General features: G+C 32.5%; 2 protein-coding genes across 2 annotated transcripts; both read left to right on the top strand.

Annotated features, from left to right (window-relative positions):
• The first annotated feature begins 2,758 nt into the window (after positions 1-2,758).
• LOC145113329 (ran-binding protein 1 homolog a-like) lies at positions 2,759-4,323 on the top strand. Its single transcript, XM_079049431.1, has 4 exons — positions 2,759-3,014; positions 3,105-3,256; positions 3,357-3,482; positions 3,957-4,323. Exons 1-4 carry the CDS (start codon positions 2,869-2,871, stop codon positions 4,172-4,174), a joined length of 642 nt encoding a protein of 213 aa, XP_078905557.1. The 5' UTR covers positions 2,759-2,868; the 3' UTR covers positions 4,175-4,323.
• Positions 4,324-15,156: 10,833 nt separating this feature from the next.
• On the top strand, positions 15,157-16,878 carry LOC145114177 (uncharacterized). Its single transcript, XM_079050171.1, has 3 exons — positions 15,157-15,411; positions 15,602-16,001; positions 16,085-16,878. The coding sequence occupies exons 1-3, from the start codon at positions 15,157-15,159 to the stop codon at positions 16,876-16,878; spliced, it is 1,449 nt and encodes a 482-aa protein (XP_078906297.1).
• The last annotated feature ends 4,205 nt before the right edge of the window (positions 16,879-21,083 follow it).

The raw sequence follows: 21,083 nt of genomic DNA on the forward strand, positions 1-21,083 counted from the left end.
TATATATATATATATATATATATATATATATCCCTCTCTCTCTCTCTCTCTCTGTGTTTCGGGCCAACCGTCGCCCATCGCTACCGCTGGCAGCCACATTTTGTGTCGATATGATGCCGACGACCACCCCTTCTGCTCCAATCAAATCTACGACCACCTCCCTACTCCGACAACCTTCATTTCCGACAAAAAAATATTTGCCGATGAGCTTTTCCGACGACCGACAACCACTGTCAACCACCATATAAGTTGAAATAGTACTTATATGTAGACTAACACATAATTGTAGAGTTTACAAATATATAATTTTATATAAGTCCGTTATGCACTCATACACGAAAACACATACTTTTAGGTTATAAAAAAGTATATTTTTATATAAGTTAGGTAGGTACTTATATACGATATACACATACTTTTTGGTCAAGAAAAGTACATTTTATGTATGCTGGATCTTGATATGTCTAGGTAAATTCTTCTACCCATTTTCCAACACTCTAATTCCATGCTTTCAATTTAAAATGATAGAAAATTTATTTAAAATTTTGAAACATTATGTTTCTTTGGTTACCAATATAGAGAGCTGATGCAACTGCAACAAAATTTACAGGCTATTGTGTTTTATGTGAATCCTTAGGTGGGTATGTACACTAACCAAACTGTATTCATTTTTATAAGTTTTGTGAACATTAATATGGAATGATGTGAGTTCATATGGGATTCATATGAATCATTTGGTGGGTATTTGATACGAGCTTTCATATAGTATTGCAGTCTCACCCTCCTGATGTGACTTTCAAGGTTATATTTTTATATTGACTTCAGTGTATACCGACTTCATCCTCTTTCTTTCTCTTTCCATGTTTCCCCTTTTTTGTCTCATTAAGTAGATTTTTTCAAAGTAATTTACATATTCTATTACTTTCATAATATATATATATATATATATATATATATATATATATATATATATATATATATATCTAAATGAATCTCATCCAATGATTTTTTTTACATTAGAGTATAATAGAAGGTCAATAAGCATGTAAAAGAATTCATGTAAACATTAATTTGTTACCTTAATCCACCAAGATAAACTATGAATTAATCCAAATTTTCTATGTTCGGGAAAATTTGTCTAGGTATGTTGTATTATTAGGTCGTCCTAACGTTTAGAAGAATTATGTTATTATCATCTTCAGTTCAAATTCTTTTACTGAAATATGTCTTTCTAGGAAGTGTAAACGGAAGATATAAAGAAACTTTCTTAAATTTTGATGATGAATTATTAATATTTTATTTATTAACATATGCAATGTACTACATATTTTTATCCATTATATTTATAGCAACATACTTGCATTATCTCCACCCACAATAATAAAATAGTTATATTTCTTTACTGACAATAACAAAACGTAAGATATAAGTACAAAGCCTATATAGATAACAAAATGTAAGTACATTGCTATTATTAGTAAAACAATTTTCATATTATATGTTCAATTTTGCATGACTTTCATGAATCTTGATTCTTATTTGTAGCATATCTCCATCAATTCTTTCGATACGGCGAAATAAACTCTAATGGACAAAATCAGAGGTGGAAATGCTAAAGGCGCTTGATAGTTTCTAGATTTCCCAAATTATTTGCTTGCCTTTAAAAACATTTACATATAGAATCATTTTTAAAATAAAAAATTCATATATACGTCGACACTTTTAACATAGTTCATGTTGATGACTGGGTTGTTTTCGTAAATGGGAGATATGGGATCACCTTGGACCTGGTAAAGGATATGATTAAAGATATTAGATGTAAAGTTAAGAAGGCCTACAAATCAAGAGAACATATAATGAGCCATATATCGGATACTTTCCAGAGGTAAATGAATTTATAAATTCAGGTATTTGTTAACAAATAATAAGTCAAAAGGATAAAACTTGTGCTTTTTATATTTTTTTAACATGCCACAATTAACCACCTTTTGTTAAAATATATTAAATGTCTGAATGGTGGAGACATTAAATGTTTGCATAGATAAAGTATTAACCGGAAAAATGATGTATGTGTGGATGAGTAAGGCTACTCGGCGTTGCCCACTCCCGTTATTATGCCTAATAACACCTAATAACGCCAATGAACACCGCCCCCCTCCCATGTTATTCCATGTTAAAGGCATCCCCGTTGCTTCCCGTTACCACCATAACATCTCTTAACGGCATTTCCTTCTTTTTCTCCTAGTAACGCGTGTGGGGCGTTGCCCATACCCACCACTCTAATGTTTCTTTTATGGACCAGATGAATCATTTGAATGTAAGTAAATAACCATTTTACCTTTGTGAACGCTAACATCTCTATATAGTTTTATAAATTAATTTTACTAGTTGAACGGTTGAAAGAATATATATTCTAAAATACTGGTGAATGATATTCTAAATTGGAATTGTAATATTTTCAAACGGGGTTATTCGCTTATTGGTTGTAATGTGTAGCCAAATAAGAGCGAAAACATTGGCATGGTATAAATCAGTTTACATGTCAAAATGAAAATGATGTAGTAAACACAAACCACTTCCATCCACATTTTTTTTTCTTTAAATAATAATTGCTAATTGATAAACATAACTATTAAAACGATTGGGCCTAAATTAGCTAAACCCAAATTGAATCCATACTTTTAATCATAAAACTAGGCCCAAGTGCAAGCCCAATATGAAGTACAAAAACACATTACTCCCCCATTTGTATAATTGTATGTAACCCTCACCTTTGGCCGCCGTTCTGCCTCCAGAAGCTCCGATTTCCATTCTTCTTACTGTCACACACACAGTTTGCTTTTTCGATCTCTACAATCTTCAACTTCAATGGCAAGCAACGATCCAGAGCACAAGGAGGAGGAAACCGTCGCAGCCGAAGACGAAGACACCGGAGCACAGGTCGCCCCGATCGTCAAACTTGAAGAAGTCGCTGTCACCACTGGGGAAGAAGACGAAGACGCTATTCTCGATCTGTAATATTTTCTTTTCGATCTGATCTTACTTTGTTCTGCTGTTTATGCTACTAGTTTTGAAATTTAACTTTTATTATTTTCAATTTTTAGTAAAGCCAAGTTATATCGGTTTGATAAGGATGGAAACCAGTGGAAAGAACGAGGTGCTGGTTCAGTTAAGTTCTTAAAGCACAAACAAACTGGAAAAGTTCGTCTCGTTATGCGTCAATCTAAAACCTTAAAGATCTGCGCCAATCATCTAGGTATGGATAGACAACTACCTGAATCTGTTAGATCATATTATCGATTTGATTATACCAAATCCTGGATACGTTGCTGATTCACATCTGCTATGTTATGTAGTTATACCTACCATGACTGTTCAAGAACACGCTGGAAACGAAAAGTCATGTGTGTGGCATGCTGCTGATTTTTCTGATGGCGAACTCAAGGATGAGCTTTTCTGCATTAGATTTGGATCAATTGACAGTAAGTTTACTTCTATTCGATTATATTTGCATCAGATTACTTTTTACTCAAATTTGAGTTTAAATTCCAAGCTATGATATGTCTAGAAATTTGGGATTGATATGATGTCTCAAGTAAAAGGTCTGAGCATGATATGGTAGTGAAATGGAAGGGAGACGTTGGTAATCTCTAGAAGAGGGCCCCTGTCCTTGTTTAAGTTATAACATTGTGACATTCGCAACCTCTTCAATATCATACAAAACACCATTTGCATATTCTTTAGTATGCTTTTGGTTAAGGGTTGTAACAAAAGGCGTGGGTTGCATTCTAGTATTGAATGCCAACTTAGACTTCTCCCTACATTCTTGTCCCCCATCCTTCCACTCCATTTCATGCACATGATCACAACTTTCATGCTGATCATCCCTTGTTTGAATTACAATTTGTGTTTCTTTTGTTTATATCATTGATTCATTGCTGTAATGTGTATGATAGATTGCAAGAAGTTTATGGAAACGTTTCAAGAAGTGGCGGAGTCCCAACAAGGAAAAGAAGAGAACAAAGATGCTTCAAATGCTGCTGGATTGCTTGAGAAGTTGAGTGTTGGAGATGAAAAGAAAGAAGAAGTGAAAGAGAAAGAGGAAGTGAAGGAGACTGAAAAAGCAGCTGAATCAGAAGAGAAGAAAGAAGTTGAAGCAGCTTCATCTACATAAGGCATCATCATGTATCTCACATATACCAGGTATTGTAACATCACCTAATGAGAGGTCTTGTTGAGTCAGCATCTGTAAGAGATGATGTTGCAAGAATGGAGTCATTTTGGGTCAGTTGGGTCAGTCGGGTTTGGGTTTTGAATTTGTGTGATGGGTCAGTTTGGTGGGTCAATTGAGTCTGGTTGAGTTTATTATGAGTATAGATATAAATTAATAGGGGTGGGGTGGGGTGGGGTGGGCGAATGGATTTTATGTTACAGATGTTATGGTACGTTTGTTGGGTTAATGCATATGCATACGTCTGTTATTTGTTTCTACAAAACTCTGGTTTGAGTCATTTTGGATTTTATTTTATATCATTTTCTTATTTAATGTTTCTCACTTCTTTATTTTATTTTATATCATTTTCTTATTTAATGTTTCTCACTTCTTTATTTTATTTTCTCACAAGAAAATTGAATCCAAGAACTTGTTTTTTAAATAGCACTACATAATTATTGTAGAAGTTTGGACGAGTAATAATTTGGGTCAGAGATGGTCAAAACTGAAATTTATGGTTTTCCTTCTTTTAGACGTGCTAGATAAAATTACACAATTGGTCCCTATGGTTTGGTAGAACTTACATGATAATTGCAAATACCAGAAAGTAGGCATACATATCTTTCTATCAATGTTTGACACACAATATTTGGCTTTAGATTTTTGTGAGGATTTTTTTTGGTGATGTTGACCCTTTAATTTTGTGAAATTTTGCACTTACTTTCTTTAAGTTTTGATTATTGTGGTCGTAATCAAGGCATTAAGCATGTTACATTCTTCACCTTACATCTTTTTTGTATCACATTTAACATTGACAAAACTACAAAGTTGGTCATTGTGGTTTGCGAAAAACTGTGGATAGGGTTCAAAAAGTTCTCTTCGCTTGAAAGGTCCAAAGGTTCAAAAAAACTTGAAAAGACGATTATGTCATTTTTTTTGTATTTTTTATATTTATTCTCATACTATTCTACATTAAAAATAAAAAGAAAATGAAAGAATTATCCCCCCACCAACCATCACCGTGCTCTCTTTCTCTTTCTCTCTCTCTAAACAATCACCTAATTCATCTTCTCTGATCATCCCAAAAATGAAAGAATTATCCCCCCACCAACCATCAACGTTCTCTCTCTCTTTCTCTTTCTCTCTCTCTCTAAACAATCACCTAATTCATCTTCTCTGATCATCCCAAAAACCTTAAAATCCATATTCAAACCTAGATTTAGCTGATACGATGAAGATGATTGCTCAGGGACGACATCCTCCTCTACCAATTTTTCTTTGGTTCTGAAGATGATGTTCTTGAGAAGAAGAGATAAGTGAATGAAGAAATTATTAATAAAAAAAAGTTGGATCTCAATTCCACCGCCACCAGTACAGAATACAACATGTTTTGTTGTTCTTGAACAACTTCAAAAGACCCCTTTGCATTTTTGTTGTTCTTGAACAACTTCAAAAGACCCCTTTGCATTTTATAACTGAAGCTCGCGTTCTCTTGATTGTTTTTCAAGTATTGTTCTTGGAGATGCTTTCATGGCTTCCTTTCAGAAACCCTAATTTGTCAGTTAATTTAATGTTTGAATCGGTCAATTGAGCCATCATCCCTTCGGTTGTTTTAGCCCTAGCTTCTATTGTGTAAATTTTATCTTTTAATGACTTTATAATGCTTTCTATTTCTCTTACATGTTCTTCAATCGATTCGTTTGTTGAATTCGCATTCTTCAGGTTATATTCTGATTCGTTGACTTTTTCTTCTAGCGATTTGAATTTTTCTCTCAAACTTAAAACTTCAAGATTATCTGCAATAAGTTGGGTGATTTTTCTATTGAGTTTCTCGATTGAAGCATCTTTTGTGTTCAATAACTTGATACAGCTTTCAAGTTTTAACCTAAATCCATCTTCTTTGTGATTGAAGCCATTGAGATTAAATTAAATGAGTTGATATTGAGCACAACAGAAGCATTCTCGGCTTCCAAAAACGACCCCAAACGACTTCTGCTGCTTCTTCCATGATAAACACGACTTGTTCTATCAATCGTAATTTTAGCTTCACATCTTCGTTTTGTTTTGATTCTGTTAATTTCTTCTCGAGATCAAACAATGTGTATCTAGTTTAAATTGCAGACGAGGAGAGAGAGAGAGAGAGAGAGAGAGAGAGAGAGAGGATAACTCTTTCATTTTCTTTTTATTTGTAATGTCAAAATAGTATTAGAATAATTATAAAAAATACAAAAAAGAAAATAAAAATGCATAATCGTCTTTTCAAGTTTTTTTGGACCAAAATCAAAGGAAATTCTTGATTTTGGAATTTTCATGCAAGTTGAAAATTTTTTGGACCCTATTCAAAGTTTTTCGCAAACCACAGGACCAATTTTATAGTTTTGTCTTTAACATTTTAAGCATATTATGCAAAAAAAAAAATCCTTAAGTTTACAAATATTTTGCAAAGAAACCCTTAAGATTATAAATCTTAATAATGGTCTGGGTATGTTATTAAGGATTCTCAAATTGACGTCGCTTCCTATAAAGACCAAATGGAATAAAATCTCTCTTAGGGTCTGTTTGATTTGGTGTTGATCGGGTTCGATCTGTCTAACTTGGTTCGGTTAGAGTGTTTGATTTGCACCTAACTCGGTCGATACCTCTTACTCGGTCCACAAAATTATTCAACTTGGTCCGATAGAAATATAATGCTAACCGAGACTAAAACATCATTTTCTGCCGATTTGCCCCCTCCTTCCCACACATTCCTTTTTTCCCACCTCCTACGTCGGTGCCTCCCCCCAGTTTACCTCCGTCTGGGTCGCTCCTCCCTCTTTTGACTTACACTGTCGTCCATGTGTGTGTTAGGGCTGAACAAAAAACGGTGCCACCATCTTCCTCATTCCCCTCCATCTGCGTCGCTCCAATTGCTAAATCGAGATATCGAGAACAATTTTGATCATGTCGTATGCTCTAATATTCACATATTCAAATCTTGTTATTTTTATTGACAGCTTGTAAAAGCCATTAGGATCAATTTTAACTGTTTACATCTTTGCCCTTATAAATGTTGCACCTATTCATCGATGTGGATGTTGATCATTGATGATATATATAACTATAATGGTGCAGTTAAATTCAAAGCCTTGTCCATGTTTCATATGTTGATATTTTTTATTGGCAATCAATTTCCAGTGGTTGGAATTCGAGTGATTCTAATTCAAACTCTATACAATTTGGACTACAATCAAGTTCATGGAACCCTATTCGATCAAATTATCATTTGTTCCTCATATCCACTGGGGCATTTGGATTTTATGAACTATTTATGCTGATTTGAGAGGAATTTTCAATTCAATCTTATGAGACTAAGACCGAAATACTTGAATTGTGATTGTTGAATATATTTACGATTTGTGTCTGTCAACCTCTCTTTAACCAATAATCTTAAGCAGACAAATTTGGTTTTAAGCCATGAACCCTCATATGTTCAAACACTTGAATTGCATCTTGGGTCATCTTTGAATTTACGTAGAAGATTACTAACCAACTCAAAACATGTGAATTCACATTTTGGTCATCACGTGGAGAGCACATTCAAAATCGTGGGTGAAGATAAACAAATCTCTCAAAAGCAATTTTGTCTTGCAGTTCGAGTGAACTTTTAAAGTGTATGTTTTGTTAAAATGTGAATCATGGTCCAAAAAAGAACATCTTCACATTGGTATTTTTGGTCAGCTTTTGTTATTAATTTTCTATTGTTTATTGTTGATGACACGATGCCGATGGGTTTTAATTGTATGTTGTTATACTTTGAAGTTTGCATTTTATAATTTTTTATATGAAAAGTTTATTTATTGTCTTTAGAAGGGTATTGTAGTGTGTAGATGTTAATGAACTTATCAGTGTATATATGTGTGTATGCCAAAAATATGTGTATATTTGTGTAAAAACAGAAAACATAAACAGAGAAGAATGATTTAAAAACATAAAAAATATTGTTTAAGGGTAATATAGTTATTTTACACAGGCAGTTAGATGCAAAATCAAACAACAAGTTTTAGTCAAAGTAAACTCAATTAGAACTTCTAACTCAGTCGGCTTCTAACTCAGTTCACAACTATCAAATGACCCATTAGTAAGGTTAATACGCTTTCCTACCAAAACAAATTTATCTAGTTGTGATATTGACATTCATTATTCTTTATATCCGATTTGTAACAACTCTACAAAAAGATATTCGACATATGCTCATTAAGTGTTTGTGACGTCCCAAATTCTTTTCAAATAAGTCGTTGGTGTGCTATATGTTTGTCTAATCTTATTCTTATATGTGATTTACATGTATTTTTTGGATTCGTTGTATATATTTATGGCTCGTAAAACAGTTTTAGAGTTGATCATGGTCACCATGTGGTTACATTATTTCCATGCAATTAATTTTTTTAAAGAAAATAAAATTATTTTATATGTTTAAAAAGTTTGTATTTCAGAAATAATGTTATATTATATTTTTTTTATAAAAATAAATATAGTTGTATATGTTATCATTTCTAAAACAAAAACATAAATATTTTATATGTTTAAAAGGTTTAACTATTTTAGGGTAGTTAATTATTAGCTAAAAAATGTTTTTTAATTTTGTTTTGAAAAGTTTTAAGTATTAATTAAGAAATATATTTAAAACTAGATAAAACTAAATATTTTTTAAAATTCAAATATCAAAAGTTTATATCGAACCAATATAAAATTACCGTAATTAAAGGTAAAAATATGTTTTGGTTTTAATTTCATAATATAAGTACGGTAAAATTAATATATGTTTATAATCTTAAGGGTTTTTTTTTTTTTGCAAAATAAACTTAAGGGGTTTTCACAAATAATATTTTATGGTAACCTGGAAATTTGCTATTACAAGTAAAAATGGTAAAACCAACAAAAAAAGTGACAGGTTTGCGGCATAAACGACCAAAAATCCGTCGGAAGGTAAAACCGACATTTTCGGTCAAACTTAAGAGTTTTTATGACATTATCTCGACAATTACTTAAGCATGCAATTCTAATAACTTAAAATAACGCATAAGATTCCAAACACATAGGCATATGGATGTTACGACTTTCAAACATTTCTGATTTTCAAAGTTTAAGCGTAGGAGTGGATAATCCAATCTTAATTTGTTTAAACAACTTGTAATATCCAATATTTTTTTTAATGTTTTTAGTGTTATGGTTGTAAAAATAATCATGACATCAAGGTAAGTTTTTCAAAAGTGGTCCAAAACAAAAACTTTTTGTACATGTCATAAAAGAGATACCTAAGACGAAAAACGTCTAGACACAAAAAAAAATTCAAAAGATTTTACCAAAACTTTTACTATACTTTCCAAAAGTTTATATAAAACTCTTTACTTTACTTCTAAGAAAACTTAACAAAACTCTTTTCTTTACTTTTAGACTCTTTGACCAGTTCTTTATTTTTTTTTTCTTGAAATCATGCAATGCATGATTTACAACTAGTGCTTTTCTTGCTAATACAGTAATACTGTTAATTATGTTTATCCGTTAATTACTGATTTTAGATTTTTATACCGTCTAATCACCTTTAGTGATACCCCAAGCCTAGACCAAAACGACAAGAACATATCAACCTATCTTGCCTCTTTTTTCCATAAGACATCTACCTCACGAAGGAGGTATCATCCCGGTAGAATCTTCTTATATTGTTACCAAGACATCTCCCAGTCTTACTTGACACTTATGCAACTACATTTAGTGTACACATGCTCATCACCTTTCTTTTACGCAATCCATTCACACAATATGCCTTGATATGCATATGCTACATATAAGCTTAAAACAATTTGGAAACATTAATAACCTTGTATAAAACCATAACAAAAGCTTTAACATTACCAAGTTGTAATTCATTTAGTATGCTTTATAAACATTTACACTCGCTTTGTAGGAAAGCCTTTTAAACCTTTAAACTATTGCTTTATAAGAAAACCTTTCAAGCATTTCAACCAGTGATTTTATAAGAAAGTTATCCATACATTTAAATTAGTGCTTTAGAAATCTTTCAAACATAAAAATATTTTATATAAGTCATGTTCCCACATCCTTGCTTTGCTCTTTAACTCTATTACCTTACTTTCCTATAGAATCGATTATTCCATAGTTATTTTAATAATTCATAGTCCTATGTTATATTCATTAACCAAGCTTGTTATGGCTTATAACACTTTATATTTAGCACTAACAATGGTACCCATCTTCAAATTCAAGCTATACATCATTAGCTTGCTAATCTCTATTAATGATATGTTAATCGTTCCATAAACAAGTTTCAAAACTCTGTATTACCAATTTACACAACTTGTACTTTTCATGTTATGCATTAAACACTTCTACCCTTTCAAATTTCATGCTATTGTTGGAAATAATGTACAACATCATTAACTATTGGTAATATTTATAAATAATAATAGGATCCTTTTAGGTTTCCCCAATGACACAAATGAGAATTAAAAGAAATAGAATTAAGGAGAAAATTAGTTAATTTATTTATTATGTTTAATAAATTAATCATAAATTATTTTTGGAATTAACTGAGAATTAATTAATTCAAATGGTTGAATATTAATTAGTTAAAAGATTGACTAATTGGAATGTTCCTAAACCCTTATGGAATAAGGAAAATTCGAATTCACTCCATCCCACATGGGATGGAAGATTAAACTTGACAAAAGCTTTAAGGCTATACATATGGTGATAATGGTTTCATTCCTACTTGCACCCTGGCTTGAGATTTCGCCAACTTCTTGCCTCCCTTTCTATGTGAGAATTTCTTAACCCTTCCTTGGACTGTATAAATTTTAACTCTCTCATAGTTTTCTTTTCGTTCTCTTTTTGGAGTCTTTGGTGTGATTCCATTAGAGGGATTTTCTGTTGGGCCTTCTCATCCAAGCAACATAGTTGGATCAAGAAGGTTCAAGAATATCAAGATCAAGCTACAAAGACATTATTAATTATGTATTTCTTTAGTAGATTTACAGTTTTAAAGTAGGTTGCTATAATTAGTAAAACCTAGATCCTATCATGCATGTACACATAAGGATTATTTGTTTATTTCGTTGTGCTAATATAATGTGTATAGATGTATTAAAATCCCAACAGTGGTATCAGAGCCTTTAGGTTTTAATTATATGCACTGCTTTGTAAAATCAAAATCATTTTTTTGGATCTGCGAAGTTCGCAGCGTGTCCCTTACGTTTTCCAGATTTCCAAAATTTTGGGACTTTCTGAATACTTAAATGGATAAATCTAATAATTATTTAAATTATTTAAATCTAAATATTCAACCCAAGATTAATTTTAAATATTATTTAAATAAAAAATTAAATATGAATATTTAATAAATTAATTTTGATTATTGTTTAATTAGAATATGATTTAATTAGAGAATTAAATTAGAATATTTAAAAGATAAAGATACAAATTTAAAAGGTTTAAACTTATAGTAATACTATATATATAATGGATTATTACAAACATGTCCCTTTACATGTTTAGCAGAAACATCATCATCAAACCATGACTAGGCTCACTCAATCTGATGATATAAGAGAGATTTAAGAAGGTCTCATCGATTCTGAATAAAGTCGGTTTTTAAAGGCTCTTAGGCTTACTACCATTGTCGCCTCTTTGCATTTTGAAATTTGAGTTACCGAAAGGGTTTGATAGGATAAGTGTTTAAAGTTAAAAAAGTATCAGCTAAAGTATTAAAATGGAATGAAAGGTTAGTAAATCAAAATCCCGATTTATAAAATGTGAGTCATAAGCAACCCATGAAAACACACATTTTCTATATATTCTATGAAGGAATATTTGGTTATCAAAACAACAAGATGATAATACCACCCATCCAATTTTTTCTATTGAAATATATTATTTTAGTGCAGACTGTCATACACCCATTCACCCTTGTTTGAAACACATGAAGATGACTTTATACCTTCGGACAATTATGATCCAAATCATGTTGACCTTAATGAAGATGAATCATTTCATAACAGTCAAGACAACTCACAAGTAGCTTCAATTCCTACAAAAAAATCTCCTTATCTTTTAATCCATGATACTAGAAATAGTACACGTATAAGAACTCAACTCGTTTCGCATAAATATTATGTCATACATTCTACTGTAGAACCTAATGGAACCACTCAAACTTCAAAAACATACTTTTCTCCACACTTTCCACCTACTTTTCTGTATATTTAATATGTCTTACTTATTAAATGTCACAAGATTTTTTTAACTTCAATCACCAAAATCAAGGAACCTAATTCATACAATGAAGCTTCTCAAAGTTTAGAATGGTGAAGGCAATGGAAGCAGAACTTGATGCCTCTGAAGAAATTTATGCCCCTACCAAATAACAAGAAACGTATTGGCTCTAAATGGGTCTATAAAGTGAAAATTCATCCTGATGGAACAGTTGAAAGGTATAAAGCAAGGTTGGTAGCTAAAGGCCACAATCAAGTCTATGGTATTGATTATGTGGACAATTTTTCTCCAGTTTCCAAAGTTGTCACAATCAAAATGTTATTGTCTCTTTCAACATTAAAAGGTTGGCATTTACATCATCTGGGTATCAATAACACCACCACAAGGGTATACAAAAGCCAAGGAAGGATAAGTATGCAAGTAGAATAGATCCTTTTATAGTTTGAAACAAGCCAGTAGACAATGACACATTGAGTTTTGTAACAAGCTTATAAAGTTTGGTTTAACGCAATCTAGACATGACCATTGTCTGTTCACCATAGGGGAATATAAATACTTTATGGCACTAGTAATGTATGTTGATGATGTCTTAATAAAAGATCCAAACAAAAGTAAAATTGAAAAAGTCAAGTAGTTTCTTTACAAAGAATTTACCAATAAAGATCTGGGTGAAGCAAGTTATTTTTTGGGAGTTGAATCTCAAAACAGAAAATGGTTTATATGTTAATCAAAGGAAATACATTTTGGATATTCTTGTTGATGCTGGTCTAGGTGGGGTCAAACCACCATGCACTCCAACTATTAATTCTGATAAAGGAGTAATACTTGCAGATCCTGAAAGATATAGAAGATTAGTGGGAAGGCTTCTTTATCTTAGTTTTACTAGGCCGGATATTAGCTATGTTGTACTACAACTAAGCCAATACTTACATGCCCCAACAGATTTACATTGGAAGGTTGTTCTGCACGTGTTAAAATACTTAAAATGAAATCCTTTAAAAGGTTTATTTTTTTAAGAAATCATATTTACCAATGATAATTAATGCATACAGTGATTCAAATTGGGCTAGTTGTGCAGACATAAGAAGATCTTTAACTGGATATTGTATATTTTTGGGATCATCGTTGATCTCCTAGAAAACTAAGAAGCAAAAGACTATATCAAAATCTTCATTTGAAGCTGAATACAGGAGTTTGGCTTCAACTGTATGCGAGCTATTTTGGATAAGCTACATTCTTAAAGATTTACATATCACATTGAAAATCCATGTTTCCCTATGGTGTGATAATAATGCAACTATACACATTACCAAAAATCCTATTTTTCATGAACGAACAAAACATCTTGACATTGTTTGACATATAGTGAGAGACCAATACAAATTAGGGTTTATCTCTCCCATGCATATTCCAACAAAGCAACAGTTGACAAATGTTTTCACAAAAGGATTGTGCAACCCTGTTGAGTTAGTTAATGTCTATTTCTTCAAACTTATAATTCATTGGTATATCTTTCTGTATCCTTAATAGATATTTATTATTTATTTAGGATAGATTATGTTAGTTTGTATTTCTTGCGTTTGTTAGATATTTGCAGGAAGGGTTGTTAGTACAAAGTTAGTGGATCTTCTAGACTGCGAAGCACTTTTGGAACTTATCAAGTAGAAACACGCGGGTTGTACTTGATTTATAATCGGGTTGACCCGTTGTATAAATGTGTGCTTTGTGTGTGGTTTTAATTCATTCTGACTACTTTCATTCTTACGATTCACTCTTTCTCTCTGCGTTGTTCATATTGAATCTGAGTCTGTTCATATTGAGTTAGGCTTGTTCTTGTTCCTTCTTTGATTGATTATTTGTATTCAGTAGATAGATTAGGCTATAAGAGGGTTGAGTGTTTTTCTAGTGAGGTTTCCTTTGTAAGTAGATGAAAACCAACTGATTCTTACATGAATAAGAATTGTTGATGTTGTGATATCTTGAATCTCTTTGTTTCTATTTTCTTAAGTTGGTATCAGAGAGTGGTTTGACGTTCTAGTTGTCCGAAGTTCATTGTTTTCATTTTAGGGTTCCTGATTTGGGTTTCAGATTAGGGTTTGTGTCTTAATCTGGCTCTTTTTTTGTCGATCTATTGTTAGATCGTGAAGTTGTCCGTCGGTCTATTGTTAGATCGCGAAGTTTGGTCGTTGATCTGATTTCAGATCCTGAAGTTTTTTTCCTCCATCAACTATGGTGTTGTCTTGTCACTATCTTGAGAGTAAACGTTCTTGTATGTGGTGGTTTAACCTAGGTTAAAACCGACGTATACATTATCTTGACGGTCAACGTCAAGATTGTGCAAACATGATATCATTAACAGGGTTGGTGTCTGGAATTTGATTGCCCTGTGGTGGTCAGTGGTAGATATTTTGATCTATCGAAACGACTTAGCTGCTTGTTGTGCGTTTATTGTGGATCTATGTAAGTTTCGCACACTTCTTTTCTTTTCCTGTTCTCTCGTTGTGGTGTTTTAGATCTATCATCTATCTGCTGATCTTGGTTGTTTTACATATGTATCTCATCTTGCTCTGACCTTATATGGTTACAGATCTGGACTGATTTACAGAAACTAGATGTAAACTTCTAAGATTAGAGTTTGGATTTATGATTTTTCTTGTGTCTGATTCTTGGTAATCATGACTGGTCAAACACCTGAAGGATCTTCTTCTGGTAAACTTGAAACTGTTGATTTTGATGATCATTTGTATCTTCACCCTTCTGATTACACTAGTAGTACAATCATTAGCTTTAAGCTACTAGGAACTGAGAATTTCAGGGTTTGGAAAAGCTCTATGACTAGAGCTTTGAAAGCTAGAAATAAAAAAGGATTTATTGAAGGTACTGAGGTTCAGGATAAAAAGGATCATGTTAGATCTCTTAAGTGGGACAGGGTAAATGCTATTGTTTGTTCTTGGATTCTTAACTCTTTATCTGAGAATATATATATATATATATATATATATATATATATATATATATATATATATATATATATATATATATATATATATATATATTAGTCATGTATGTTCTGAGTTTGCTTTGGATATTTGGAATGATCTATGTGACACTTATTACAAGGCTGATGGATCTGTTGTCTTTAATGTTCATCAAAAAATAAATTCTCTTTCTCAAAATGGTTTTTCTGTTTCTGATTACTATAACGAACTTGATGGTCCATGGAAGGAATTTGATGGTTTAACTAAGTGTACTGAATGTGTTTGTGATGCTGCTACTCAATCTAAATGTCATTCTAAACTCATGAAACTCATGCAATTTTTAAGTGGTTTAGATGAGTCCTTTAATCAGGTCAAGAGTTACATTTTGTTAATGGAACCTTTACCTGATGTTAAAACTGCCTTTTATGTTGTGTCTAGAGAAGATTCTAATCAAAGAAATGGATCTACTTCTGTTTTGTCTAACAAGAGTAGTTCTTCTTCAGCTTTTGCTGGAAAAATTAATGATAACAGGAAATTTAAAGGTAGAAATCAGAATTTGGTAAAAATTATGGTATAAAGGGTCACACAATTGAAAAGTGTTATAAACTTATTGGATATCCCAAAGATTTCAAACCTAAATCTGGTTTTAATAAGGTTTCTTCATCTAGAACTGCTTCCCATGTTTGTTCTCATGCAAGTGAGAACTTTAATTCTTCAGTAACCTCTTCAGACAAGCCTGATCAACATTTTTTAACAAGTGAACAATTTTCTAAAGTCTTGGCACTTCTTAATGAAAAACAATCTTCAGAAGATATTACTGGAAATGCCAACATGGTAGTTATGATGTGTAATAATGTTTCTTTTAAAAATAAAAGTTGGGTTGTTGATTCAGGAGCTAATCAACATATGACTGCTTCTGAATCACAACTTTTTGATATGGTTGATGTTTCCAAGTTGAACTTGAAGGTGGATCATCCTAATGGGTCCACTGCCAAGATTGACAAAATTGGAAACATGAATCTTTCAAATTCTATCATCTTAACCGATGTTTTTGTTGTTTCTGATATTCATGTCAATCTTTTATCTGTTCATAAGTTGTGTAAGGAAAACAAATGTAAAGTTACTTTTGATGAAAATTATTGCTATGTTCAGGATTCTCTATCCAAGATGACTATGGAAACTGGTAATGAATTTGGAGGTCTTTACTATGTTGAAAATAACTCTCTAGGTAGGTCAAGTTTTGTCAACAGTTCTAAGTGCTTTGTTTCTAAACTTACTTGGCATAATAGGTTAGGTCATCCTGTTGATAAGGCTTTAAATGTGTTAAAACCTGTTCTTAAATTTGAAAATGAAAATGTCATGCCATGTGAAGTTTGCCATAAGGCTAAACAAACAAGAGAACCTTTTCCATTAAGTTAACATAAATCTAGTAAACTTGGTGAACTTATTCATCTGGATGTTTAGGGTCCTTATAAAGTTCTTGCTTCTGGTGGTTTTAGTTTATTTCTTACAATAGTTGATGATTTTACTAGAGCTACTTGGGTTTATCTGTTGAAGTCTAAAAGTGATTCTTTATTTTGTTTTCATGAGTTTCATGCCTTGGTTGAAAATCAATTTAGAGCTAAAATTAAAACAATCAGATCTGATAATGGGATTGAGTTTGTGAATTTTAATATGAAAACTTTTCTTGAGAGTAAGGGTATTATACATCAAACTTCATGTGTTCATACTCCACAACAGAATGGTGTTGTGGAGAGAAAACATAAACATCTTCTAAATGTTTCTAGGTCTCTTTTATTTCAGTCTAGTTTGCCTAGAAAGTTTTGGGGAGATGTTGTTCTTACAATTGTTTTTTTAATAAATATAACTCATTCTTTTGTTTTAAATGGTAAAAATCCTTTTGAACTTATTTATAAATGTGTTCCTGTTTTTGATAAAATTAGTGAAAGACCCTAACTTTCGTATTTCTGAAAGACCCAAACTTTCATACTTGACAATTGTTACTCCAAAACATGCTACATGCATATTCATAAAAACAATATTTTACATTGATAAAGTGATTACAAACTACTGGATACAAACCGACTATTACAAAGTGTTATATTTACACAACTACCCAGGATACTATACTTTTATACATACATGATCCCTAAATACAAAAGTAATATTATAACTATTCTAAACCTTCCAACAATATATGACTATACTGGTTACTTATCTCCTGCAATTGTTAAACATTGAGAGGGGTAAGCGGTGACGCTTAGTGAGTTCAATAAGAGATACAATATAACGTTATACCATATATATACCAATATGACAGAAACAAAGGGAACAAGGAACAACAAAGGCATATGTGAATCATGCGACAGGCTTTCCATAACAATCAATGAGACATAGCAATTTTAATACTTGATATACATCAATAACACTTCGGCCCAAATGGCACAGAAGACATACGATTTCTGATTAAACATTTTGGTAGATTTCAGGTTTTTAGCCCTATCTAACCTTCTGCCAATGCCATAGAATAGAAGTCATTCTATTACGAGACATGATTTACATGGCCAGAGGCTACATACCAGTACCACCGTGAATCTAAGTCCTTTCACTGATCACATGATCAAAGGTACAACTTTGCTACCATAATAGCGGAAATAATAACACGAGATGATAACACAGAAAAACACATAACACATATAACACGTAACATACAATTGTTCCTATATATTGAACTCACCATGAATTAACCGAATAATGATATGACGATTCAGGCAGCACTTCGTTTCTATATATGACTTTCTTTGACGAAACCGATGATTTTAGTTAAAATCCGGACTTTACGCGGGCAGAGTTTCGACTGGAAAGATGATTTTATCGGGAACTTCGGGGCGTCGGGACTTGCTTCGGGTTTTAGGGATGATACCGGGACTTTAGGGGGGTTAAAAGTAGCTTGTAAGAGAGTAAAAAGTGAGAGCGAGTGATAAATTGTAACCTAAAACCGGAGGGCTTCGATTCCTATTTATAGGCTGAATTTCGAGATTCACGACGTGAACCATGCTTGTTCACGTCGTGAGGTTTGATCCCGGTCATCCCCTAGGCTTGCCGTGTGTCTTCTAGGCTCGAAATGCGCCGTTCACTGAGTTCACGTCGTGAACACTGTGTTCACGTCGTGAATGCAGTCAAATTCTCGAAGTTTGTGCTCCGAACTTCAAAAATCCATATCTTTCGCATACGAGCTCCGTTTTTGACGTTTATTATATCCACGTGTAGGTGAGATTATGCTCTACATCTTTCATTTAGACTCCGTAGGCTAATTTTGACTTTATTTTTAATATTATATTAATATTATATTTTTAACGGGTCGAGACGGGAAAAGTCCGTTAAAATTTCATGACTTCTTCATCTGACGTCCGTTTTCGTCTGTCTTTTTACCGTTGTACTAATATTGACGAGACCTTCAATTCTCGTTTAGGTTGCGTCGGCTAAAAATCAATCGATCTTTATTTCAAGTTTTTAGTTGTCTACTGCTATTCCGAAACTTTAGAAAAATCATAACTTCCTAATACGAAGTCAGATTTGGAAGTTCTTTTTATAGAAATTCTCGGTTTAACGAATACTACGACTTTCGTTTAGATCACCAAGGATAAAAAAGTAGTTTATCAAAAACTAACTTTTTACGTCATTCGGCGCCGTGCCGGTTTTGTCGCGGATCTTCGATTGGTCATAACTTCTTCGTTATAACTCGGATTTCGATGAGGTTTTTGCCTAAATGTTTCTAACGAAATTATCTACAACTTTCAAAAATAAAATTTTACTTATTTCAAATTTTATATTTTCGTTAAATTTCAATATCTGACTTTTGATTGGAATCTTATAAGACTTCCAATATTTTCCGAGCGATTCTAAACATAGTTTTACTTCACTTCTAGTAAAAACTATCTGTTAGAACTCAACGCTCAAATTCATATAATATTTCATTATATTTTTCACTTTTAAAATTACATAACCCGATAATTGAACGTGTATGTTACAAATACCTCCTCCTTTTGAGGATTTCTTCCCCGAAATCATAACGATATAAATGACTGGGAATATTTCGCTCTTATCTCATTCTTATTTTCCTAATTATAATTTGGGCCTCGATGGTGTTTCCACTTGACGCGCACCAACTCCGAGACATATGCACAAAGCATATCTTCTACTGTTTGGATTGTTCTCTCCGTCTGACCATCTCCTTCTTCAATTCTCTGACTGAAATTTTGTCACTACACGAGACATGGTTCTCTGAACCAATCAATTCACTTTGCAGATGTATATTAGTCGGACTCGAATCTTTACGATCATTTAGGTCTGAACGAAAATCATCTTCTTAGTCATCACCGAAACGAAGGTAATGACATACTCGAACAAAAACGAAATCAATTTTCTAGCTTCTTGGTCATCTTGTGACTTTACCTGATCCAAGTGTGAGTCATGTGCTTCCAGTAGTATAGGCCTCTACTACTATTCACACCTACTCATACTCGTCCCAAGTATTGTCTCGCAGTTCCCAAGTCACCATTCAAAAGTTTTCACAAAACAACTTTTCACACTTGAGTGTGTTCAAACAAGTACATAGAACAATTTCTCCAAGACTCAACTAGGGATTTCACGTTTCTATCAAACATATCTTGGATTTCTTAAATTCATTTTTCTAGAATTCTTTTATGCATAAGCTCGATCCAGCATATCCTAATATTTTTCCTAAGTCGAAAGGAATTTCACTTCCAGACCAAGGTCGGCAACAGACCTTAAACTTTCTCAAGTAATAGCAATATAAGTAAGCAACCTAAGGCATGCTATATCCATTTATCATTTAGCACATATTAGAATATAAGGCATATCTCCTCTAATATTCTAGTGCTTGTCCATTTAGGTATTCAACCTAAAGTATACTAGATACACATCGTATCATCGTCCCTTAACAATCTATGTTTAAGTCTAGAAATTCTCAAAATTCCTAGTTCACTTAAACTAATTCTCTGAAAAATTTTAAAGTAACTTAATATTTTAGAATACTAAGGTTTATCACTACCCAATACCCCACTTAAGTCTTTCCTATGGTTTGTATCCATATACTTACAAACAAGGTTGTAAAAATCGCTCGGCGGTAGCTCGGCGGTCGAATGGCGATAAGCGATTAATCAGACTCTGCGGAGATTAATCGGCGATTAATCGGGGACCCTAAATTATTAATAAAGTTATTTAAAAAATTAATATTTCCAAAAAAATTAAGTATTTGGAAATTTTAATTTTAAAACTTTGAACATTTAAAAATTTTAGTATAATATATTAAAATTTGAAAGCTTAAAAATTTAAAATTTTAAAATTTTAAAATTTTGGTGTAATATTTGAAAATTATTTTTTTTTGAATTTTTTGAATATTTCCCGCCTATGACCGCCAAGGACCGCCAAGTCCGAGTTTGACCAATTTTGACCAAATTCCGCCAAGCACCCTAATCGTAATCGGTTCGAGGCCGCCAAGCGATTAATCGGCCGCCAAGGCCGATTTCTACAACACTGCTTACAAATGACTCCGTTCATATATTGAACGTTAGACAGTTTAAGTCTAAATATCAATCTGT

This window comes from Lactuca virosa, chromosome 5 (genome assembly GCF_052849685.1).
Source record: "Lactuca virosa cultivar CGN04683 chromosome 5, Lactuca_virosa_CGN04683_v6, whole genome shotgun sequence".
Classification (NCBI taxonomy): Eukaryota; Viridiplantae; Streptophyta; class Magnoliopsida; order Asterales; family Asteraceae; genus Lactuca; species Lactuca virosa.